Genomic DNA, 26,046 nt, shown 5'->3' with positions numbered 1-26,046 from the left:
GGTTACACCAGCCCACAGGGGATTATTGTGTCCGTCTGTCCGTCGTGCATCCAAAAATTGGAGGGGTGGGGCTGGGTGGAGAGGGGAGGGTAGGGAGGGGTTGGGTGGGGAGGGGCTGGGTGGGGAGGGGAGGGTGGGGAGGGGCTGGGTGGGGAGGGGAGGGGCTGGGTGGAGAGGGGCTGGGTGGAGAGGGGAGGGTGGGGAGGGGCTGGGTGGGGAGGGGCTGGGTGGGGAGGGGAGGGAGGGGAGGGGCTGGGTGGGGAGGGGCTGGGTGGGGAGGGGTTAGGTGGGGAGGAGGGGCTGGGTGGGGAGGGGCTGGGTGGAGAGGGGAGGGTGGGGAGGGGCTGAGTAGGGAGGGGCTGGGTGGGGCTGGTCACCCCGTGGTGCCCTTATAAAACTCAACGTTTAACCTACTCACGCCGGCTTGTGCCCGCCCTCACAGTCGGACATATTTGCAGAATACACCACGCCGCCGTTGACCCTGGTCATTGACCGAGCAACCCAGCTCCCTCCGCAGGAATGTGTTTTCTTTCTACGTGACGAAGTTTAAAAGTTTTGTTTCTTCTGCGCATTCATCCTCGCTGCGCTTGGACATGATAACAGAATAATCCGCGCCAGGTGGGTCGCGGCATTTATGTGCGCGGTGGGACGGAGTCGCCAAAAATAAATTAATTACGATTTTGACTTCCCGTTTATTTGGGACCCCGTGGTCCCGCCATAAGGTTCATTTAGAGAACGCAATAAAATGAGGTCTGCAATCATGATCAGTGTCCCTTCAAAATATTGGATGAGAATGATAAACCATTGAGCAATGAATACACATGAAGGTGACCATATGTATACGGTATTTTTAAAATGTTACAAGTAGACTAGTAATAACACCCCTTTAAAACAAGTGTAACATACACTGCAAATAATATAATTAAAATATTGATCATAAAGCCCTTCCCTGATTGTAATGCATCTTCACGACGAATCTTGTTTTTTAATGCCTTAAAATGTACGGTTAGTCAAAGTTTTTTTTACTCATGCGTTGAAGTCCTTTATTTTGGGCACACTTGTGGTCCATCTTAAAAATTTCACTAAAATGTCTGCAGCGCTGAATGCTTAGATCAGTGTTTCTTAACCTAAAGTCCACGCACCGCCTGGCGGTACGAGACATACCAGATTTTTTCAGAAGGTAAATCATTGAAACAAATTATGGGCACCGAAGTACAACTACTTTGTTTCATTAAACCGATGTATTTATTAAAATTATTTTAAAAAATTACGATTGAGAATCAAAGGGGTGCAAGGCTGCAGTAACGCTTAAGGACCACTGGCTTCGATTATACCATCGCAAAAGCTCTCGATTTTTTTTACTTGTTCATCCATGCTTGTAACGTCTCCTCAGATTGCAACTTATCTCTAATAGACCTTGGCAACACTCTCTAACCATACACTCAACTATTTCTGTTTTATCTAAACCAAAACGTTGGAATGCACTCATCGGTGTTGCCATCTGCTCTAAATGAATCAAACAATTGCAACAAAACAAACTTTTTTGAATGCAAGGAATATTTGACTTGAAAGGGTACGGCCATACATGCACAATCAGCTGCTGGATGAGGGCCTCCCCATTCCATGCGAGTCATTTTACCATTTTTCACCACTTTGGTCAATGTAGGTTAAGGCGGGAGGAGCATATGCGTTGATGCAGATATCGACAGCACAACAATTAATGTTGCTGTATTGCCCTTTGCTGGTAAGCCTATGCCTCAATAATGTACGCTGGTATTCCATCCAAGCCCTATTCAGGCTCAATGCACGGTTTAGCTTCAAGAGGTAACGAGATCGATACAAATCTGAGTGATTTGTGGTCATTGGTTGATAGTCCATTTAGATGCATTTATTTCCAAATACAGTACAGCATAGGGACACCAAAATACAGGCGAGGCTTTATGGTCACCTAGTGTATACATATTCATTATTCAGTCAGATTGCACCACTCAAATCTCATCCATCTTTCAGAATCCACCCAGTTCATATGATGTAATTTGATTTGAATAATCTCCGTATCTGAACACAACCAATGAGATCACATTTACCAGGAAAAACATAATTTATTCATACATGTTGAGATGAAATGCACAATCATATACTCCAGCATTACAGCACTCATTTTTTTGCGTATACGTTGTTGGGTGCCTGTTGGAAATTCATAGGTTGATATCCATTTTAAAGTACCAACAATTAAACTTTCACGACCATGTGTAAAAATAGCTATTTCCTTACACAACGCTGCCATAGTTACAAACTAGTTTACAATCGCGCATCAAATGTGTTATTTTATTACTTCTAAAACCATTTTTGACATTTGATTTCTGCGAAAAGTCACATTTCCAAACCTTTTCCAGAAAAAGGGTGTGAGCGTGCACGGGTTTGTCCTGGATTTTAATCTTTGAACTACACAGGATGCAAAAAACACAAGCTCACACGCACAAAGTATACCGATGCAACTTTCTATGAAATGAACTATTTTTTTAAATAACATTTTGCAATAGTTTTTTTTACCAATTTTTTTCTTGTTGTTGGATGTGGAGAGGACTCGAGTAATGGGAATAGCAGATTATTTTCAGTTAATACCCCATAGGGCTGCTACACATGCTGGGTAACACAATTAAAATAATGTAGTAAATTAAACAGTAAAGGTGATGATTGCACCCGGCTCCTTGTAGCCGACATTCACATCGAATCCTCAACTGCCCGACAAATAAAAGGCATCCATCCACTTGTGCAACTGACATTTAAATAGTTTATTTAACAAAAAGTGTTGCACTTTTTTTAAAGAAGGGATTATGGGTATGGTGTGAGATGAGAAAGGACTGTGTACCATTAGGTTACTGTAAAGTTAATAAACAAACATGCAAATATCCATAATATGTAATCATTAACTGTTGTGTACCACATGTACTGCAATATAAAACAAAAACACGTAAAAAAGACTGCATACATACACTTTCCTTCAGTAATAGAAGCAATATATTTACTAACCAGATGTAGCTTGCACATTAGCACTTTGATCGTGATACCTAACAATTGTTTGTCATCTTAAACTCTGTGCACAGCACATCAAGACCAACACGTTGTTTGTCAGCACTATGCCACCTAAATACTGCAGTAAAGTGCACTTCACAATGATATATCATTCATCATTCCACAGTCAGTGCAACTATTTGGTGGTACATCTTTTTTCAGCATACTTATTATATATACATATTTTGGCAGTTGAAAATGCATCTGACTACATTGTGAATACTACTGCATTCCATGTTTTCAATAATTTACACCAAATGCATATTTACAAGAAATGCAGTTAAGTTTAAAGTTATCCGCAAGGCAACATTTTCATTTATGTACATATATTACGCATAAACGTAGTATTACTAATAATGTACAGACACAACACCACAAGTGCACAGCATTACATCCTCCATGGGTTGAATTGCCGTCAGGTAAATGGCAATGGAATTTGAGTCATTCTAATGAGGCGATCAACTTTGCAGAGTGAACAATTCTGGTGGCGATACGTCAGAGTTACATTCTGCATTGAAAAAAAAACATGTGTACTATTTATTTCTGCACGTTAATGCTTCATTCATACGCGCCTGTACGAGCATGACAAGAGCACAACACGTAATCTTTGCAAAAAAGCTCAACCATGACTCTTTGTATTTAACTTTTTGCAATGTGTCACCTGGCTCCTTTAGCTACGCGATACTCTTTCTGTAGAAGGGGCCGTCTCAGGAGAGACCCTGAGTTGCATGGGTAATATGAAACGCTCATGTTGCAGGAATCACACTCCAGCCACATTTACCGGGTTCCTACCCTACCCTCTAGCGGGAAATACGGGTACTGCAAGAACGATTAACGATTTCACGAGACCCATGCCATGGGCCCTGCTCATACCAATAGTAAGAGAGAGGACTCAAACTCATGTACTGTCTTGTGTTTAACTTGTTGCCATGTGTAGTCAATTGCGGTTCATAAATACCGAGTGGTAAAACTTTTGTTTGAAGCCACACCTGGCACAGATGACAGATAAAACGTAAAAAAGTCAGCACTGTCTTCCCTTAACTGGGCTCGCACATCACTGGGGCATTTGACATCTGCAAGAAAACAAATGAGGGAGCAGGCTTAATATCCCCTTTAAGGACAGTGCTCTTATTGATACGTGTGCATCCGACAAGAGATTCCAGATTGTCATACAAATTGGAACGTGTAGGGTACAGTGATCGCTGCACTACATCACCAAGTGATTATTTTAATTTTGCTGGTAGATTAAGGAACTACCAACACATCTGTGGGATTCGTTATAGACACCACTATAATACACAAGAAAAAAACGCGTAATGTGCATTCAGTGTACAATACCATACCAAGTTTCTTCCAAACAGAACAATTTGATACACGAGCTATATATACAGGCCTATCCAGGAGCCCTTGAATGGCATGAATGAAACTTTGATTCTGCTCGCTATTGGTGTATTCTTCTACATTTTTATGCTAAGTGTATCCAGTGATGGTTAAGACTGGTGAATAATTACCTTTTGGCTAAAAGCCCTGGCTCATTTTCAGTAGATTGTTTTAAACCTGGCAAGGTCAAGCACTTCACTCAGAGGAACACATTACATAGTTTCTTAGATTCTGCTTTTCCGCTTTTTTGCAGCAGTAATGCATAACATGAATAATACATAACTCTAAAGCTAAATGTACAATCGTTTTCTTAGATATAGGGATGCACAACATTTTCACATGCTTATGTATTTTCTCTTTACATCATTTCATATTTTTATTTTGCCACACCTATTTGCATGATTGTGGAAAAGTTTTAACTGACCTTCACAAACTATTTAGGATGTAGTTAAGAGTGTGCTCGCCACAGCCTTATACATTAGACTCCACAAAAGGGCGTTTAGGAATGAGTGGGGAGGTGCATGGTGGTTTGGGATCCTTGACCACATGCTGTACAATGATGCCCACTCCATCCTGATATCCCTGCAATGAGAGTGAAGCTGGCTTTGAGGACCTGTCCTCATCATGTGTGGAGGGCTCCTCCTGCATAAGGCATCGTCCGTTATGCATGTTGTTGTTATTTTGCTGATGTGGCAAAGGTGGTGAGTCAATGCCAGTGCCCTCTTGTTGCTCAAGATAATTGTTTGTCTTGTTGTAATAGGCCAGGCTGTTCATTGGAGGAGATTCCGCAGAGGAGAGGGGTGAGTCAGAGACGGGACTTGTCACAATAACATCAACCGATGATGTGACCCACTTCCTGCCGCTTTGTGACTGCTGCTGTTGCTGTTGTGGTGTTGGCTGCTGTGCTGATACGAGTGGCAGTTGCAACTGATGGGCCCGAGCACGTTTGTCTGTGACTCCCATGAAGGGTGTCGGACGGGACTTGCTGTCAGGCAAAACAAGCTGTCTCGAATCTTGTGTGGGAGATATCATACCAGGGCGCTCACCTCCACTGCAAGCAACTCCAATGCTATTTGCACTGGTCAGCGACTTTAAGTCCAATGTGGTACGGATGCGCACCTCAGCTTGGGGACTGCAGGCATACTGGGGATTCCCTGCCTCCATCAGACTGAGAGAAGAGCTGCAGAGGCCAGCACTCATAACATGAAGCGAAGGACGAGGAGTAGGTGGATGTGGCCTCACTTCCAGGGGAATGAGTTGACCTGGACGGCTATAAGCTCCCATTGTTGACTCCCTACATAGCTTGGGCTTCTCTTGCTCTTTGCGCTCAAAGACACTTGCATTTATATCTGACAGAGGATGCTTACTGTACATGTGGGGCTCTGTTTCCAAAATCGACAGGTGCTGCTGAAGTCCTCTGTTGCCACCGGTTTGCATTGGCCGACCACTACTCATCTCAACATTCAGGGATGTTTGGTGAAAAACTCTGCCTTGGGATACAGCAGAGGAGGGCAATTCCACTGATCTCTGCATCACTGGACTTTTAGGTTCATATTGGGACATTTTGTTTCCCATTCCAACACTCATTCCTCTGCTTACCAGCCAGGGATGTTGGGCCGATTGGGTTCTAAGCATTTGCTCTCGAGCAGCAGCATCCTGGTGTGATCGAGGAACCATTTGAGTACCCTCCCCAGGCCTGAGTTCAGCTCTGCCTTGAATGTCTGACCCCAAGTTGCATTTAACTCTCATTTCTTGCTGCAGCGCAACAGACCAGGGAGAGGTCTCAATGGGAGATGGGTAAGTCGGGCGAGAACGCAAAGCTTGGGGAGAAGACGGAGACTCATCCTCATCAGAATTCTCTAATTTGCCATTGGCATCCTTTGGCATTGCCACAGGATAATAATCCTGCCCATGCTTTGTTCCACCGTAAGTGGGAGGCTCAGCATAGTAACCCTCTTCAGTTTGTGTGCAGTTTCCTTCCTGCTGTACTTGCTGCTGCTGGCTCTGTGGAAGCAGGAGCTGCTGCTGACATTCATCCTCCACCCGTGCAAGTAGGCGACGAATTTCCCGGTTCTCTGGGCATAAGCGCACCGCCTCATGTAGGTCCTCCAGCGCGGCCATGAACTGTCTGGGATGCGCAAGGTGAGCCACAGTCAGTTTTCTTGTGTGAAATATATGCTATTCTATTACACCAAATGCCAGAGCTGCAAGGAATTATTTCTTAAAGCCTCGTTGAATGCACCGCTATAAGACCCACCTGCTGCTGCGCTTGGCACGAGCCCGGGCGTAAAAAGCCTCGTACGATTTTGACTTCAATTCCAGAGCCTTTGTAGCAAATTCTTCTGCCATTCCATAATCCTTATTGAACAAAATATTAGTCTCAACATCAACATGTATATTTTGTATGACTATTAGTCATAGTATTATGATGATTCGACTGCAGGGCAAATTTTGCAACTCAAAAAATAAATACTGTTATATTTCAAGTATAATAATAAGGCCATGCATAGTACTAAAGAAAACAATTCACTGGTTGTTGATGATACAGCTCGGGACTCACATTCATCTTGCGACGGCAGCGTGACAGATTAAGATACAAGGTGACCTTGAGTTCACGGAAGGTCTTCAGTTCTTCACCAAAGCCCTCACGAGGAAATTTCTTCAGAGCATACTGGTAGCGCTGGGCTGCTTCTTTCATTCGTCCTGCCTGTGATGCCAAATGAAGACAAACGTTTTTTGATCAGTCTGGTTGGAATACAAGCTTATAGCAGTTTTATATATCTGTATGTCTGATCTTCCACCGTTTTATGTATCCCAAAGTCTACTGCATGGGCAACTGTGAATTGAAGCCAATCACTAACTAGGATAACAGGTGATGTTTCGGAGTACTTACACAGTACATCTGAGAGTCTAGGTTCAAGCCCTGGAGCTGGGTCGTTTGTCTCTTACGAGGTTCATAAAGGTATTTTCCAAGTAGTGATTAAGCATGTCAGATGGTAGGTTCAGGCTCTGACGCTGTATTTTAAGAGGTTTACAATGACTATATCAGAACACAAATTTAGCACCTAATGTGATACCAGGTTTAAGCCCTATGCCTGTGTTTGTCTCAAAGCAAATTACAAATGGCCATGTTGGAACACCGATTCAGTGTCCACGTTCTAAAGCCTGTTTATGCGCAGTTATATGTTACTTTCTGTGACTACGTGGTGCAGCGCAGTACCACAAAGCACCCTACCTACCAGTAAATCATAGATTCGGCGCTGTACAGTACATGAACTTCAAATGTAAATTACTGCTTTACCTTGTAGAGGAAGTTTCCCTCCTCAATCAACTTGTTGAGCAATATTATCATGACGTCTGGCTTTGAGGTGGCCATAGCCCAGGAAGCAGGACCTTATATATACATACAGGGTAAATAAACGAGACAACAGTGGGCACGTATCATCAATAGTGTCATAATTTATTTTTAAATAATATTTAACATATAACATGGCATATAACTCCAGTGCAAGAGTACAAGTGAAATACATTGTGATAACTTTGTAATTTGACTCCATAGACTAATGTCTGGGCTGATTTGAAACTTTCGTGACTGCAGGAATTCACTCTTTGGTTCTTTCGGTAAAGTCACGTAGATAGAAAATTATTAATAAGATAACGACATTTCGATGGCAACACAAACGACCGTCCTCACCTGAAGGACGGTCGCTTGTGTTGCGATCGAAGCGTGACATTACCGAAAGAACCAAAGAGGATAATGTCTGGGTATTAACATAAATAACAACAACTTTACCCAATGCTGTAAGTTTAACTTTCTGAATTTTTTTGTTGCATTTTTCTTATATTATGAGGTGAATGTGTTATATTTTGGCACGGATACATCCACCCCAAGTTATGCAGTAGATATCTTACCAAGCTTGGCACCCTTTTTCAGTAAGGCAACAACCACAGCGGTGTTCCGGCATCCAATAGCACGGTCGAGCGGGCGCATGCCACTATAATCCACATGCTCTATCATGGCTCCATGCTCCACCAGATATTGAACCTGTTACACAAACACAAATCGCACAAGTCTGACTGACTATTTAGTCACTGTATTGGGAAAAAATTATGTCTGGTGAAAGTAGGTGAAACAACACTAGTGTTGACAAGTGAATGGTTTATAGTTTTGAAGGATATGCAGTCCATATTTAAAAAAATGCACATTTTTTGGCTTATATGTTGATTATCCAAGCTATTATTCATAAAAAATATAGCAAAATTAGCTTCCATTACTGTTGATGTGGTGGTTTTCAGCCCAAATGTGGGACGTGCTTACCACTCCAGCATCACCATAAAAAGCAGCGAGATCAAGTGGCGTGCGCCCATTCTTGTCCGTATGATCAATGGCGGCACCACGTCCAACCAAAGATTGCACCACCGGCTGGTGGCCCTTCAGACAGGCCCAGCTGAGGGCACTGAGTCCTTCCTTGTCCACACATCCGATACTCGCACCTGCACAATGGTGACAAAACATCAATAAGCTGCCCAAGAAACGTATAGTGTGAGATTACGAATGCGATTTTGTGGCACCATAAGGTAGCATGAGCCATGAAAGTGTAGTAGTACCTTTGGAAAGGAGGTATTCCACTGTGCCAATGTGACCCTCGCAGGATGCAACCATGAGAGCCGTGCGACCCTGCCTGTCCATAACATCCACCTCTGCACCCCGTTTCAGCAGTAAGTCCACTACCTAGAGAAAACACAAATGGAACAAAATCCACTGTGGCCTAAATAAACGCCCGAACTTAGTGTTTGACACCAGGTCAAGTGATGCCAACCTGAACTGCGGGTGGGATGACATTAGAATCAATGCAGTAGTCATTGAGGATTTAGCTTAATCCTATGCACAAGAAAAGCAAGAGTGTCCACATACATACCTGCCACTGGCCCTGACGCGCTGCACTGAACACGGGGCTGACCCCACGGCGGTTGGGCTGCGAAAGCGTGGCCCCGCGCTCAAACAGCAGCTCACATATCTCCAGCCTGCCACGGCCACTGGCTGCAGTGAGTGCTGTCAGATGCGAGAGGGTGTAACGACACATATGAATTCTAAATATGTATTTTCTTTGAATTTTAAGCACAAGCAAGGTAGTAAAAAAAAATACGTGGAGAATTGTTGTAAACCATACAAATAATATTTGATTTCATTAAACATAAAGACTGCATTTATATTTTAGAGTAGCACAACCACGCAATTTAAATATTGGTTAGAGGTTATAGGAGAACTCCATTAAAAATGAAAGCTTAATGTCAATCAATCATCGTCAACAACGAAGAAATTGCAAAGGCAAACAGTAATAATTGAGTTGTTCCAATTAAGCATGTCTTGATAAGCAGTCGTGATGTGCAATGTGGGCAGCTACCCTTAAGAAGTCAAGATATCCTTTTGTGGTTCAGTGCCTTCAATTGCCTGTCTGCTGTACTTTGTATTTGTCAAACGTGTCTCTTACGGCATACGAATTTTTATTCCCAATGCAGAATTCATAGGCGAGTGCACTCCCATACCGTCCCCTATTTCTCTATTTCTGTGCTATTTGGCAATAGGCCTTTAACATTGTCAAGGTGACCTCATGTCTCTTTGGGTTTAATAATGGGTATAGGAGACACACAAAGCTTGCTCAATCACATGTGCCAACATGAATTAAAGCGCACACCATGTCAGGTAAAAAGGCAATAAACAAACCAATGGCTTTGAAAGTACATTGAAGAGCCACAGTATATCAGAGAAGACAGTAAGGAACTCAACATAATAATCGTGTCGCTTAATTACTGGATTGGTGTTCTTACCCAAAAAAATAAACAATGACGCATCCTGTCAAAATTTGCATAAATATTGGATGACTATATTAAGGATAGATTAGAATCAAACAACAAATTTAATTCACTGCTCATACATATATTTCAATGTTTTTGCTACTAAATTAAAAGCATACATATCAATAAAAAAACACAAACAAAACAAATAAGAATTCAGTGTAAAATATTGATTTTATAAGTCTCCACATTTTACTGCTTTGGCTTTAGTATGCATCACGTGAACTGGAATCGTGACTGACCGGTCTCTCCCCACAGACTGTCAAAGGCATCGATTTGTGACTGATTCTCCTGTTTCTTTTCATCAGCCGAAAAATCCAACAGATACTCCACAACCTGCAAACAGGTACACAGATATTCCATTTCATGCAGGCTTCTGCGCTCATTACCGTTCTTATGGCATAAATCAAGTCTACAGGTTGACAGGAAGCAAATTAAATCAATCCATAAATCCTTCCATCAAAATGAAGTTGTAAATACTCTGGCCTCATGAGGGATTGACTATTAGATACATTTTGCACAGACACTTGAATAGACATATTTGTATGTGTGAGCATGCGCTCTGTAAGTTTAGTTTTATAAGTTTTCTAAGTGTTCCATATACTGTGTAATGTTTTCTTCAAACATGTGTAGGGCAGATGTAATGATACATCGATTAATTTATTCATTTCAATTCTTAAGCTCAAAACACATGTATCATGTGCACAATATATACATATTTAATTTACATATATTTTATATGGCTACGATGTTCACCACCATACGCAAACAATAATCGATTCTTTAATTGAATCATGAGCATTAATCGTAACAATTCATTGATTCACTTGGGGGGGGGAGAATCATGGCATCTCAAGCGTGTAAATGGTAAATGTGTAGCTCTTGGTCTCGCAACTTTTGGAGGAAGGTCTTCCACCATAAGTAGTTCTAGAAGGAGCTCAAGATAATATTTTTGGCCTACTCTTCCATTCTGTTGAGACATTTTGGAACAGGTGGAAAGTACCCACAATGTACCCTACCTGCTGATCAACAAATTGCGTCGTGTAATGTAGCGTGTCGTGCACTTAAAACAGCATGAACAATATCATCCATCAGCCATGCAGTTTGTGCCCATTGGAGGGTGCGCAGAGCTGGGCACCTCAGTGTGGCCCATGCTAGAGGCAGCCGTGAGACCCTGCTGCATCGCCTGTCCCTTGCGCGGCAATCCGGGTTGCTGCCCAGCCAAGGACCAGTCCTGGTTCACCAGGAACTCCACGATCGAGCGGTGACCCCGCAGTGCGGCGTGCACCAGCGCACATTGCCCATTGCGGTCCACGTGTGCCAGCTGCATGCACAATTAGAGGCTTCATGGGAGGACACTGGTACTGTACATCATTGTGCACAGATAGTTTAATCTCGTGTCATCTCCTCTTATTGGTATCTAATATGCAATCATAAATATGCTACACTTAGTTATAGTGCAGAGTGGAGTGGTCATTCGCCACACTATCAAAGCAGCGACCCAAGACTGCTGGCTATGGTTAACATCAGTGAATGGTTAGTGATGTCTGAATTGGTTCTGAGCACCCCTCTCTTCATCAATCGCACTGAGCAGCGGGTGAAGTACCATCAAACAACCCCATAATCACAAAGTGTATAAAGACCTTCATTTACCACTGGATTGACAAAGAGGTGCTCGTAAATGGGCAATGTGAAACTCTGCCACATTTTGAACGTTACTTATCAGACTTGATTTGGAGCTTTCGTGACTGCAGGAATTACTCTTTGGTTCTTTCGGTAAAGTCATGTAAAAATACAAAATAAATTAAATAATAGCATACGACGTTTCGATTGCAACACAAGCAATCATCATCAAGTACAAATGAAAGAGAAAACAAACCTAGTAAACTTAGAAATATAATGCAATACAACACAGAGAGTCGGCTCACATAACAGTCAACACCCTACCTGGTTGATTACTTTCTTCCGATTACGTTACTTATCAGTTTAACACATAGGTTTTCGCGATCAATATCATCCATAATTTAGTTTTTTTTCCATTCAAGTTACTTATCATTCAAGAGTTGTGAGACTTAACAGCCATATAAAGGAATACATTATCTTGCCATCTTACCTATAGCTAAATTAATGAGGGTGAACGTTTAATATTTAGACTGATGTTTATTTGGCTTTGTTTAAAATTGACAAATCACTATTAATGACATGAACAATATGTGTTTCTTAACTATCTGCTGAAAAACGAAACACTTTACAAATATAATTCAAAAACCAAAATGTCATACATAATCCGAAATGGAGGTTTTTTAGCTTAGATTGCATGAATATAAAATGTCCCATTAAACCTGCCACTGCCCACACAGTCAATTAGTAAGGTTTGTCACGTAAACAAAACATGCCAATTAGTTACTAGTTCAGCACACCGGTGTGTTGGAGAGTAAACCTACAACATTTACAATCTGAGTACGATGTTTCGGCGGTAATTACAACCAGCCTCATCAGGCGACAGGCAGAGTTGTCGGGTGGTGGTGGATTTAAAGACACATTTATATTTACGCGATTTAACCCCAAAAAAACACTTATGGATAATATTGGTCGTGAATGTCTATGTATCATGCGTAATCCTAAGTGAACTTTAAATAAAATCCACAACATATGTAAAGGTATCCTAAAATATTGGTAAATGCCTGTCGAACATTTAAGATAAGAGATTGGCGTTACAACTAGTAAGAGAGCTAAACTCACTTCTTTATGACAGTGCAGCACTGCAATTACTTACTTATGTCACTGCTCCCACGAGAGGGAGCTCTATAGAGTGTCTCAAGAGGGCAATTGGCCTACTCTTCCACACTGGCCTGGCTAGAACGAGAGAACCCATCACACATTGCCCTTTGCCAAATAGACTGTGGTATAACCATTCATACTCATGGGCAGACAGATGTGGGGCATATTAACAAACTTGCTTATTGTTTCAATTTCTGCGCTGGGAGATCGCATCGGCGACTTCTGAATTCAAAGTCCAGTGTGCTAATCATTACACAATGGTAGCATTCCGGACTGCAGACGACCTCTTAACACCAGCAAAATTTCACGAACGAGTGCACAAGCCAGGGCTGTAGAATTGACCGTGAGGTTGTTGAAACAAAATAATCACGCCTTTTCATTACCAATGAGGCAAAACTCACTACTTTGGTAATGATTTGAGCAGTAGTTCTTAACTCGTGGGTCGCCTTTCATGGGGGGATGCAGGCTGCGGCATAGAGACCGTGCAGGAGAAATTCTGAATGTCAACACCACTTTGCCGCGACAAAACACAATATGAAACATGCCTTACTAACACCGCACTGACGAGGGGTGTGGAGATGTGCTCTCTCCATACAGTAGCCTGTGAAATATTTGGTTATTATTTTGTTAGGGCTGGGGTATAGGGATCAGCAGTCTCTGATTTGAGGGACACCATTGGAAAAAAATTAAGAACCGCTCGATTAGAGCATGATTTAAATCCAGACGGACCACTATGAATGCTACTAAAGTGTAACAAACAAATGCACAAGCCAGGGAAGCTGTAAAATAGACCTACCTTGGCACTGCGACGACAGAGACGAGCGACAATTTCCAGCTGCCCGGCAGCTGCGGCGTAGCACAGCGGTGTCATTCCACTCTCGCTGGCTGTATCCATGTCAGCGCCCGAGTCCAGCAGCAAGGAGACCATCTCGCTGTAGCCCAAGTGGGACTCCACGCACAGCACCGGCGCATTGCTCAGTGCCTCTGTGCGGAAATCCACGTTTGCCCCCGCCAGAATTAGTAGCCGAGACACCTGCAGGTCAGAAAAGCGTGTCAAAGAGACGGGCGAAGAAATGGAAGCAGAAGGAGGAAGCACGAGAGAGAAATACTCGAGTTGACAAGAGGTGCGGAGAAAATCCGAGACACAGTCAGACAGGTAGGTAGCGAGTGAAATGGAGATTCAGACAGAGAGAAAAAGAACCAGAAAAAAAAACAACCAGATATGGCTTAAACATTTGGGTAGGCAGGGTTCAGTAAACAAAAATAGACTGACCGTGTAAACCTTCACACCAGCAGCAGCTTATAACAATATAAGCTTATGGCATACTATTTGGAAATAATGAAAATGTGAATACATCCCTTGGGCATATTTTTGCAGTGACAAATATCATTGGCAAAAATGTACTTACAGTGAACACAACTCCCCAAATTAATCATAAATGTACTTAAATATTGTGTGAACTATCCATCAATTATAGCAGTTATGATCCTATTATGTCAATGTATATGTTAGAGATATGATTTCAATGTCTAAATGAAGTAAACAATGTTATAAAAACAGCACAGCAATGACTAGTCTAGTTTCTTCCCACATGTTGAAATACTTAAGAAAAACAAACATTCAAGAGAAGATTTTCTGGAAAACAGTCTTGTCAATTTGCAATGCCTTTCTTAGTAAATAAGACAAAGGGTGTTATTAAAATAGTTGACAAAATATTAGTTAATACTGCATCAGTCAACATGTGCCTCGGGCCATCAAATGCAAAATTAAAACCGAAAGTATATAGAGCGGGCAAGTTTGAAACCTTTTAATATTCTCAGGTGCAAAGCCCATTTGGGCTGAATCTTTACCTTGATGTTGGGCGTGTAGAGGTTGCGGAGTGAGGCCAGCGCAGCAGACAAGCTGTCTGTGCTGTACCCCACCCAGAGAGCCTGCAGGATGCTAGATGAGATGCCGAGTTTCTTGCTCAAACCCTGCAACAGATACAGCATGGGGTGCAAATAACATTTACAATGTATCAGAGTTTTAGTATAGCAAGCCAAATGCATGTGTATCATTTCTACAGATTCTTTACAATATTTAAGTGAACTTTTATTACTTTCCACACATCACTTCATCTACAAGTATTGCTCATTTTTATTTAAACAACTTAATTTCGAGAAGAAAAAGGTCAGAGTAGGCAACACGTTATTTTATGTTAAATATGCAAGATAAATTTAACATACTATTTGGTTGTGACCACTAATTAAGCCGCGATATCAGTTATAACCGCTCTAAGAGGCATTGCCGCGCGAGCTGCAAGCATGTCTGTCTTTTCAACAGACCCATGCTTCTTGTGACATTAACGGAACATTTTCACAACCTTTCCTGCCATTGAACCCAAAAAGAAAGTCCTACAATGAGCTAAGCCATGGATACCGTACGGTTGTGGCCAGTCACAGCCCAGTGAAAGAGAAACAACCAAGACACAAAGACAATTTATCACAATTTTTTTGTCTCTGACTCCCAAAAGAGTGACTTCTGCAGCACTGAACTGAGCAAGCCAGCCGTGGCTTTTAATAGAATAAATATTTATTTATTTCCACGGCCCACCCACCCCCATCAAAGAAAACACAAGATCCATGCTCCCTGTTCTTTTATTCTCAAGCCTCTGCCCTGCTAAGTGCAATGGCAACCCTCATGACAACTGATGAGCCGATATTTAGTAGGCTGCCACTCGAGCTATCGCCCGTGACGCTCTTGCCTGTCGCACACTTCAGTGATCATCTTGCTGCATTCTTCTCCAATCAGCTTCACGAAATAAAGAAGTGCCCCTACAACACTTGGTTTAATGCAAAATGGGAGTTACTCTTTGATTCTTTCGGTAAAGTCACGTAGAAATAAAATAAATGAAATAATAGAATACGACGTTTCGATTGCAACACAAGCAGTCGTCATCAGGTAGAACTAAGTTTGAGAGAAAGACAAAACACAGACAAGGATACACACAGACAGACACAGAAACAGAGACAACACAGAGACACAGAGTGACACACAACATAGACACACCTCTTTGTGTCTATGTTGTGTGTCTCTCTGTGTGTCTATGTTGTGTGTCTCTCTCTGTGTCTCTGTGTTGTCTCTCTCTGCTTGTGTGTCTGTCTGTGTGTCTCCGTGTCTGTGTTTTGTCTCTCTCTCAAATTTAGTTTTACCTGATGACGACTGCTTGTGTTATAATCGAAACGTCGTATTCTATTTAATTTATTTTCTTTCTACGTGACTTTACCGAAAGAAGCAAGGAGTAATTCCTGCAGTCACGAAAGCTTCAAATCAAGCTTAAAATGGGAATTGTACACTCAGTTTAATTGTACAATGCTTTGTACAGAGTTGACGGAATAAATAAGTGTCTGTGCAAAATCATGGTTTATTCAACTGCACAACGGGAATTATAGATTACAATATATTTAACTGTGATTGTAATAGTACTATTTTTATAAACTACATTTTTGCATTTGTTTTACTTCTGCAATACAGGCACATTCTTTGTCCACAGCAATCTTGCTACATTTATTCTCTAGCAGATCTTGTTAGCAAAAATATTCGCGTGATTATTTTTTTATGAATATTTAGCAATTAACACGTTTAAATGTGTGAAGTTATAACAAAATGTCTTGAGAAATGTACGTTGTTTTTCATCATAAAATGATAAAATCTATTCATATTAAACAATAAATATAACTACTGTATAGACAGGGTGGTCCAAAAGTTAGGATGCATAGGGTTACAATATCTATTTGAACAAATCACGTGCTATTTCATGTATTTAAAAAAAAATTAAACATTAATGAATGCATGAAAAGTCTTTTGAAATTGATGTCGGACTTATTAAAATATTAAAGGTGTAATCTTTGAACATTCGTCAATTATGTTTTGTTTCAATTCATGCAGGGTTCTTGCTCGAGTTTTGTAAATGACAGATTTGAGGTGACCCCACAATAGATATTAAAAGAGATATTAATAATGATAATACATAAAATATTACCTTAAAGAATATACAATTAAAACGTTTAATTACAGTGTTAAAATAAATGAAATAACCCGACGTGTCTTGACTTTGTGTGCCACCCTGTACATTAAAATATGATGACAGGTCATAAAAATTAGTACTAATTCGTGCAACTTATATTATGTTGTACTTACACCATCTCAATATCGCAAGTTAAATCTACAAAAAAATTATATTAACCACATAGGTTCTCGAAAAGACGTTAATATCAAGCACCATAACAACAACTGCATTATATTCTTGGTTCTTTCGGTAAAGTCACATAGAAGGGAAACAATAAAATAATACAAATATAAAACAATAAAATTCTCACGACGTTTCGACTGCAACACAAGCAATCATCATCAGGTGTGAAAACCACAGCAAGATGATGATTGCTTGTGTTGCAGTCGAAACGTCGTGAGAATTTTATTGTTTTATATTTTTGTAATTTTATTGTTTCCCTTCGATGTGACTTTACCAAAAGAACCAAGAATATGAATCCCTGCAGTCACGAAAGATTTAAATCAAAACAATTGCATTGTTGCAGTCATCCAAGCTCTCACAAACCAAGGCCTGAAAAACATGAATACAAAAATTCTGAAAACATGTATGATGACGGAACACTGACAGAGAGACTGTATAACGAAAGAACATACAGTGAGGGAAAAAAGTATTTGATCCCCTACTGATTTTGTGCGTTTGCCCACTGACAAAGAAATGATGAGTCTATAATTTTAATGGTAGGTTTATTTGAACAGTGAGAGACAGAATAACAACAAAATCCAGAAAAACGCATGTCAAAAATGTTATAAATTGATTTGCATTTTAATGAGGGAAATAAGTATTTGACCCCCTCTCAATTAGAAAGATTTCTGGCTCCCAGGTGTATTTTATACAGGTAACGAGCTGAGATTAGGAGCACACTTTTAAAGGGAGTGCTCCTAATCTCAGCTTGTTACCTGTATAAAAGACACCTGTCCACATAAGTAATCAATCAATCAGATTCCAAACTCTCCACCATGGCCAAGACCAAAGAGCTCTCCAAGGATGTCAGGGACAAGATTGTAGACCTACACAAGGCTGGAATGGGCTACAAGACCATTGCCAAGCAGCTTGGTGAGAAGGTGACAACAGTTGGTGCGATTATTCGCAAATGGAAGAAACACAAAAGAACTGTCAATCTCCCTCGACCTGGGGCTCCATGCAAGATCTCACCTCGTGGAGTTGCAATGATCATGAGAACGGTGAGGAATCAGCCCAGGACTACACGGGAGGACCTTGTCAATGATCTCAAGGCAGCTGGGACCATAGTCACCAAGAAAACAATTGGTAACACACTACGCCGTGAAGGACTGAAATCCTGCAGCACCCGCAAGGACCCCCTGCTCAAGAAAGCACATATACATGCCTGTCTGAAGTTTGCCAATGAATATATGAATGGTTCAGAGGACAACTGGGTGAAAGTGTTGTGGTCAGATGAGACCAAAATGAAATGAGTGGCTCAAGAAGAAGCACATTAAGGTCCAGGAGTGGCCTAGCCAGTCTCCAGACCTTAATCCCATAGAAAATCTGTGGAGGGAGCTGAAGGTTCGAGTTGCCAAACGTCAGCCTCGGAACCTTAATGACTTGGAGAAGATCTGCAAAGAGGAGTGGGATAAAATCCCTCCTGAGATGTGTGCAAACCTGGTGGCCAACTACAAGAAACGTCTGACCTCTGTGATTGCCAACAAGAGTTTTGCCACCAAGTACTAAGTCATGTTTTGCAGAGGGGTCAAATACTTATTTCCCTCATTAAAATGCAAATCAATTTATAACATTTTTGACATGCGTTTTTCGGGATTGCTTTGTTATTGTCTCTCACTGTTCAAATAAACCTATCATTAAAATTATAGACTGATAATTTCTTTGTCAGTGGGCAAACATACAAAATCAGCAGGGGATCAAATACTTTTTTCCCTCACTGTAAACCAGAAGGGTTTGAAAAGGAGATATTCTCTTGCTAATTTTATCCACAGCTATACTTTAAGATATGTTGTGAAAGTTGTATTGGGATAAAGAAAAAATGGTTTTGAAATTATTAGAATTAATAAATCACTGATAATATTAATTATATAACCAACTATCGGGAAGTACGCGGCATTGCCCGGGCCAAAAATATATTTCAAAACTTATCTGAAAAACCTTGCATATACATATACAGATACTAAGCTATTGTGAAAGCCCAGTGGGTCGTTTGTCTATTTCTCCATGAACAAAATTACAAGAGGCTTGTAGAAGCCCTAAAAGATAAAGTGAGGGGTAAATGGTTGATCTAAAAGGTTACTGAAAATTGTCGACCCCCCCACCTCAAAAAAAATATTTATCCCTGTGTAGGTATATATACCTACACACCTTATATACAACAGAGTAAGTAGTATCTATTGACTTTGTAGTTTTATCTACTGACTGTACAGTAGTATCTCCTGAGCCAGTAGCAGCTACTGACTGGATAGTAGTATTTACTGACTGCAGCAGTATTTAATGACCGTAGTAGTATATACTGTTTTAGTATCTACTAACTCTGTATCGCAGTATCTACCAACTCGATAGCAGTATTTACGATCACTACAGCAGTGCATACCGATTGTGGTGGTACCTGCTATGACAACAGCAGTGCACACTGACTGTGGTGGAAACTGCAATAATTACAACAGTGCATACTGCTGTGGTGTAACCTGCTATGATTATAGCAGTGCATGCTGACTGTGGTGATACCTGCTATGATTACAGCAGAGCATTCTGACTGTGATGGTACCTGCTATGATTACAGCAGTGCATACTGACTATGGTGGTACCTGCTATGATTTACAGTAGTTCATACTGACTGCGGTAGTGCCTGCTATGATTAAAGCAGTGCATACTGACTGTGGTGGTACATGCTATGATTATAGCAGTGCACACTGACTTTGGTAGTACCTGCTATCGCTGCAGCTATGCATACCGATTGTGGTGGTACCTGCGATCACTACATCAGTGTATACCGACTGTGGTGGTACCTACTATCACGACAGCAGTGCATACCAACTGTGGTGGTACCTGCTATCACTACAGCAGTGCAGACCGACTGTGGTGGTACCTATCACTGCAGCTGTGGATACCGACTGTGGTGGATCCTGCTATCACTGCAGCAGTGCATACTGATTGTGGTGGTACCTGCTGTGATTACAGTAGTTCATACTGACTGTGGTGGTGCCTGCTGTGATTAAAGCAGTGCATACTGACTGTGGTGGTGCCTGCTGTGATTAAAGCAGTGCATACTGACTGTGGTGGTGCCTGCTGTGATTAAAGCAGTGCATACTGACTGTGGTGGTGCCTGCTGTGATTAAAGCAGTGCATACTGACTGTGGTGGTACCTGCTATCACTGCGGCTGTGCATACCGACTGTGGTGGATACCTGCTATTACAGCAGTGCAAACTGACTTAAGGTGGTACCTGCTATCACTACAGCAGTACATGCTGACTCTATAGTAGTATATATCGACTCTATAGCACAAACTACTAACCTGACAGAGTGTTGTGGTGAGGCCTATTCCCGCGCAGAGCTCCTGGCCTCGCCGAGATTGCCCAGCCAGCCGAGGTGGCACCTTAGCAGGCTGGGGGCTGGGCCGCTACCCCCCCCCCCACCATCCCCCCGCCCGCGCTACAATAATACTATCTTAGCGCTATAATATTAGTGTTTATCGACCCTATAGTAGTAAGTGCACATATTGGGGTGGGGGGGGGAAGAGGACATAAAACTTTGCTGATTTTACCTCAGCGTTTTGCATTTTGAACGTGAATGAGAAATCCCCCCTCCACCGATGACACGTGTGCGTTGCTAGGGGCAACGCCCGGGCAGCTTTAGCGCTGCGGAAGAAATAATTATATAATGCGAAATTATCTACATTGTTTATTAAGCTACTTTTAAGTTGACGGATGGGAAAATGGAATAGCGCTGGCTCACCACGGGGCTTACAGCGTGGTACCTGGCTACTTTTTAAAAATGTAAACTCCACGGTTTGCGAGCCAAATCCTTCGCAAGTTGCGCCCACACACAGACAGATGGACAGTCGGACAGACGGACAGACACAAAAATGACATTCATAGGTTATATGCAAATGTGCTACAGGAAATATTGCTGCAAAAGGGAGCAGAAGATAACCAATTAAAGAAGCGGGCAAGAGCCAATGGAGTGCATTTGGACATCACTCTTCAAAAGGGCATCCATGCGCTTAAATAAAATATTATACAACATAGTTCTCCTTCAATTATGACATTTATTTGCCAAATAGTTTTTTTTTATGATGTACCATATTAATACTGACTGCAAGTCAAATATCATTGCACATCGAATATTTAAATATCCATATAAAAAAACAGGTCGGTGAAGTCTGCCTCTAAAAATGTTAAACTTTTGAAGTGTGTTCCTTTAAAACGTAATGATTATCTGGCTAACATCCACGTTTGATCTTGCTAAGGGTTGTTTGCATGAACTCTGGCAAGTGCATGAGTGAAATTAAATAATCAAAATGAAGTCAATTCACTGGGCTTTTTAAAATGTGGTACACGCTAAGATTATAATAAAAGGGTTTTCCCATTTTTTCTGGCAACAAAACTTACAACCTTTTTACAAGGAATCATGTGTGCATTAACCACAATATTTGTGGTCAAAATGCAAACAAAAAACACTGATAATATAAGCATTGTCCTTGAAACTGATTTGTCCACACCAGAGATGGCTTTCTTTTGAGCCTCATCTCAATTGGTGCTAGACCAGAAGACGCCAAAAGGCGTACAGCTCAAAGACAATGCACTATCAAAGTAATGAGGGCTCGGGGTAAGCATCTACATCATTAGACCTCCTTTGCCAATACCAAAATATAATAATAGGGTTTTTCCCCTTTTGGCATCTTCTGGTCTAGCACCAATTAAGATGAGGCTCAAAAGAAAGCCATCTCTAGTGTGGACCAATTAGTTTCAAGGACAATGAATATATTATCAGTGTGTTTTTTGTTTGAATTTTGACCGCAAATATTGTGGTTAATGCACACATGATTCCTTGTAAAAAGGTTTCAGTTTTGTTGCCAGAAAAAAATGGGGAAAAACCCTACTATTATATTTTGGTACTGTCAAAGGAGGTCTAATGATGTAGATTCTTATCCCGAGCCCTCATTACTTTGATAGTGCATTGTCTTTGAGCTGTACGCCTTTTGGCGTCTTCTGGTTTAGCACCAATTGAGATGAAGCTCAAACGAAAGCCATCCTCTGGTGTGGACTAATCAGTTTCAAGGACAATTCATATATTATCAGAGTGTGTATATATTATCAGAGTGTGTTTTTTGTTGCATTGACCACAACTATTGTGGTTAATGCACACATGACTCCTTGTAAAAAGGTTTCAGTTTTGTTGCCAGAAAAAAAGGGGAAAAACCCTATTATTATATTTTGGTACTGGCAAAGGAGGTCTAATTACACTAAGATTAATTAAAATGTACAAGAAAGCTAGCGGTATTAAAAAGGCAAACATTTGTTGAACTCGTCTTGGAATCTAAATGAATGAATCCGTTTCTTCTTGGAGATCCATTTCTTCTTGTAGAGTTTCGCACACAAAGCACTGTGCGCCTTTGCATGGCAGATGAGACCTGCCTTATAGATGTGAGCCTTGAGGACGTGGTGGCCCAGCTCCATCGTGTGCTGTCGGTTAAGCTTTCCCTCCTGACGCGAGAAGCTCATGGCCAGCAGTGCATGACCACTCCTGCGCACACAATCACATCAACAATGATGCTGTAACAGATGGTGAAGGCAGATAAACCTAGTCTCGAAACCCACAACAGCCATACCACCCATGTGAAGGGCAAACATTCAAAGGGTATAACACACACTTATGCTAGGTACAACTTGACTTACTTGCAATCTCACAGTTCACACGCAAAAATTGATAATTCACACAGGGATCAACACGCACCTGAGATACACACCTGGACAGCTAAAAAGTGGAATATAGACTGCAGTACAGCACACTTATCGATCTGTCCTTGTGTATATATTCTTAGCTCTTTCGGTAAAGTCACGTTGAAGGGAAACAATAAAATAATAAAATATATATAAAACAATAAAATTCTCACGACGTTTCGACCATAGCACAAACGGTCATCATCAGATGACACAAACGGTCATCATGATGACCGTTTGTGTTATGGTCGAAACGTCGTGAGAATTTGATTGTTTCATATATATTTTATTATTTTATAGTTTCCCTTCAACGTGACTTTACCGAAAGAGCTAAGAATATGAATTACTGCAGTCACGAAAGCTTTAAATCAAAATTTGTCTTTGTGTATGTTTGACCTGTCTCCTTGTATGCGAGGCTTTTATTTGGCTGCTTCAGTTTCCTACCAAATTCATAAACATTTCAAGAAAAAATTCCATCTTGTACAGCACCCTCTTGAGAATTGAATCTTGATGCGATTACTATCACTGAACTGATGGGAGTCCGATACAAGCACACATTATTAACCCTGATGCTATTTAAATGTGGTTTGACTTAGTACAGTACACACTGTGAAATGCTGACACCAAATTTATTACTGTATGAGACATGTAAAATAAGTATATTCATTGGAATTTCTTAAGTGGTTATTCTGCCTGTAACTTTAATTATATAACATAATTTAGTTAACTCGTGCAATAGTAGGGGTTGTGCATTTATCAGACATTGACAACAGACGGGTGAAGTATTTTTTTTCTTTAACTAACAACAGATACATCCTTATATAGAGCCCAGTCTCTCTCCATCTTTCTCGTACTTTCTCTTTACTGTATATACCAATTTATCTCAATGTCTTGCTTTATCTCCGATGTTATTTATTTCTCTATTTCTCTGTCCCCTCTTCTACCTATCCCTTCCTCTTTCTTCCTCTCTCTACTGTATGCCACCTACTTCCACCCCAACTCTCTCCATCTTAACTTTCACCCTTGCTCTCCTTATTCCCAGCTCCACACTTCCATGACAAAAATGTGGAAAAGCCTTCGTCCAGCAGTGGATTTACAAATCGTTGTAAAAAATAATTTAACCATTTCACGTAGAGGGGTCGATTTCAATGCAGTTTAAAAAATATCCTTCAATGTTGATTATGGCACCAACAAAAAGGCCATTGAAGACCTGGCCTTTGCTAGGCTTCACACTCCAGGGGCAACTCCCACTCAAAATGCTTCACCTATCTCGGTATAACCCACGACTTATACAGCTGTCTCCTGTCAGAAGTTTCCAAGACCGGAGATTCATCGCGGTCTTGTTCACTTAAGCAATATGGAACGTAATGGCACTGGGCCTCTCTTCCGCACCAAATCAAGAGCCTCATCTTGCAATTCTCTGTCTCTAGCTAGTCTCGGCAAATTTTCACAGGAGATACAGCCTTTGATGCCCTTTTGTTCGTGTCATTATAGTTGCTGAAGATGGGGGAAAAAATAACGCGATGAAAAAGACAAACGTGAGTGCCAAAGCTAACAAATCACAAGAAGGGATGATGGGCAAGAGTGGTGATGGAACAGGTGCCAAAGAAGGGATCCTGCTCGAAATCACTAAGATGCAGTGATGAGATGAGTTTGTGTGTACAAGTGAGATGGACTGTGGAATTTGCTAATCCGTGGGAAGTGGTGACGTTGGAAACCCTTCAGCAGTGGATAGAACATGACTGATGATAATAATGATGTAAAACAAAGTTTATAAAAAAAAAACTATTGTAAGAGCATGTTTAGTGTAATACTGCACCATTTGATTAAAAATTTTCCCCCAGTTGACAAGGTGTTCTGAATGATACAAATAGGCTTATGGTGATAATTATATTGTCTGTCAGGGTTAAAAAGACATTGCACAGATGAAGCATGCATACCCAAAAAATTAATTTCAACACTATAACCTGGGGTCTGTTCCCTCCAACTTGCCTAAATTGCCACAATTATTTTCACAAGACTCACAGTACTCACGCTTTGCATACATGTTGATCTATTGCGGAAATGAGCATTATTTCGATATATTGTATTGTATAACCTTGTCGGCTCAGAAATAAAAGAGCCATCAAACTCTGGGTCAACCTCAGTAGTTATCAATTTTGGTATCACTCTATGTGCCACCTGTTAATGACCACTTGAACACAAACTCACAGCTTACAACCCCCATTATATACTGGTTGCTGCCTTTGATATCATTGATAGTTCCAAACAAACTGGCTGATAATGGCACAACGTGTACACAGAACAAAAAATGTGTCAGGTTAATTACGTTTATTAAACCGTTGCAACTCTAACAGCCAGCAAGAATGGTGACAAAACAGATATCTATGGATTTGTATTCGTGTACTTATAAATTCAGTTAACAATGACAGATTCACATCTTGCTAAACTAGGTGGCAATTTGCTTTATTTTTTATTAAAGAAGAGAACGATACATATTCACAAAAACATCGCTGTATATTTGGACTTTTGCATATGCTGCGTCATGCGACTTGCTGTGAACTAGAGGGCCCCCTATTGGCACGAGGGCTGGTAGTTTGGGACACAGATGGGAGACACAAGTGCTCACATAGCCCATCTGCGGGTCGGTTATCAAAAGCTCTCTGCTTTTTATTTCGATGGATAACGAAGAAATGCAATAGCTGACAGCACTATTGACTGTATATATACAAAATATGTTGCAAATATAAAACACATCAAAATTAAGCACAGATATATATGTATAGGCTTATTCAATTTGAACAACCTGTTGCGTCATTATTTTTCAGCATCACAATATTTTTCACGGATGTACAGTAAGCTACATTTTTAAAAAATAATATCAAAAGCAGGATAAAAAAATATTGAAATAAAACATTTTAGTAAAAAATACTTTATATTTAATTTAATCTTATTT

General features: G+C 40.9%; 1 protein-coding gene across 21 annotated transcripts in view; it reads right to left on the bottom strand.

Moving 5' to 3' along the window:
• Positions 1 to 1,866: 1,866 nt before the first annotated feature.
• LOC116947873 (protein TANC2-like) overlaps positions 1,867 to 26,046 on the bottom strand; it is a 130,738-nt gene continuing 106,558 nt past the window's right edge. For 20 of the 21 annotated variants that reach the window (XM_076069530.1, XM_076069529.1, XM_032964119.2 and 17 more), the window contains 13 exons: positions 22,785 to 22,893; positions 14,944 to 15,066; positions 13,889 to 14,125; positions 11,450 to 11,635; positions 10,554 to 10,647; positions 9,375 to 9,508; positions 9,064 to 9,187; positions 8,774 to 8,949; positions 8,368 to 8,500; positions 7,757 to 7,848; positions 7,016 to 7,162; positions 6,713 to 6,813; positions 1,867 to 6,583 (listed from right to left, as the gene is read on the bottom strand). In XM_076069530.1, the coding sequence (XP_075925645.1) occupies positions 4,927 to 6,583; positions 6,713 to 6,813; positions 7,016 to 7,162; positions 7,757 to 7,848; positions 8,368 to 8,500; positions 8,774 to 8,949; positions 9,064 to 9,187; positions 9,375 to 9,508; positions 10,554 to 10,647; positions 11,450 to 11,635; positions 13,889 to 14,125; positions 14,944 to 15,066; positions 22,785 to 22,893 (3,313 nt within the window). In that variant the 3' untranslated portion in view covers positions 1,867 to 4,926. The remainder of the gene's footprint in view (positions 6,584 to 6,712; positions 6,814 to 7,015; positions 7,163 to 7,756; positions 7,849 to 8,367; positions 8,501 to 8,773; positions 8,950 to 9,063; positions 9,188 to 9,374; positions 9,509 to 10,553; positions 10,648 to 11,449; positions 11,636 to 13,888; positions 14,126 to 14,943; positions 15,067 to 22,784; positions 22,894 to 26,046) is intronic. The other variant, XM_076069572.1, reaches the window with a different exon arrangement.

This window comes from Petromyzon marinus, chromosome 2 (genome assembly GCF_048934315.1).
Source record: "Petromyzon marinus isolate PM22_M1 ecotype Great Lakes invasive population chromosome 2, UKy_Petmar_22M1.pri1.0, whole genome shotgun sequence".
Classification (NCBI taxonomy): domain Eukaryota; kingdom Metazoa; phylum Chordata; class Hyperoartia; order Petromyzontiformes; family Petromyzontidae; genus Petromyzon; species Petromyzon marinus.
Note: the sequence above shows the minus strand (reverse complement) of the source record. Positions and strands in the feature narration are given on the sequence as shown.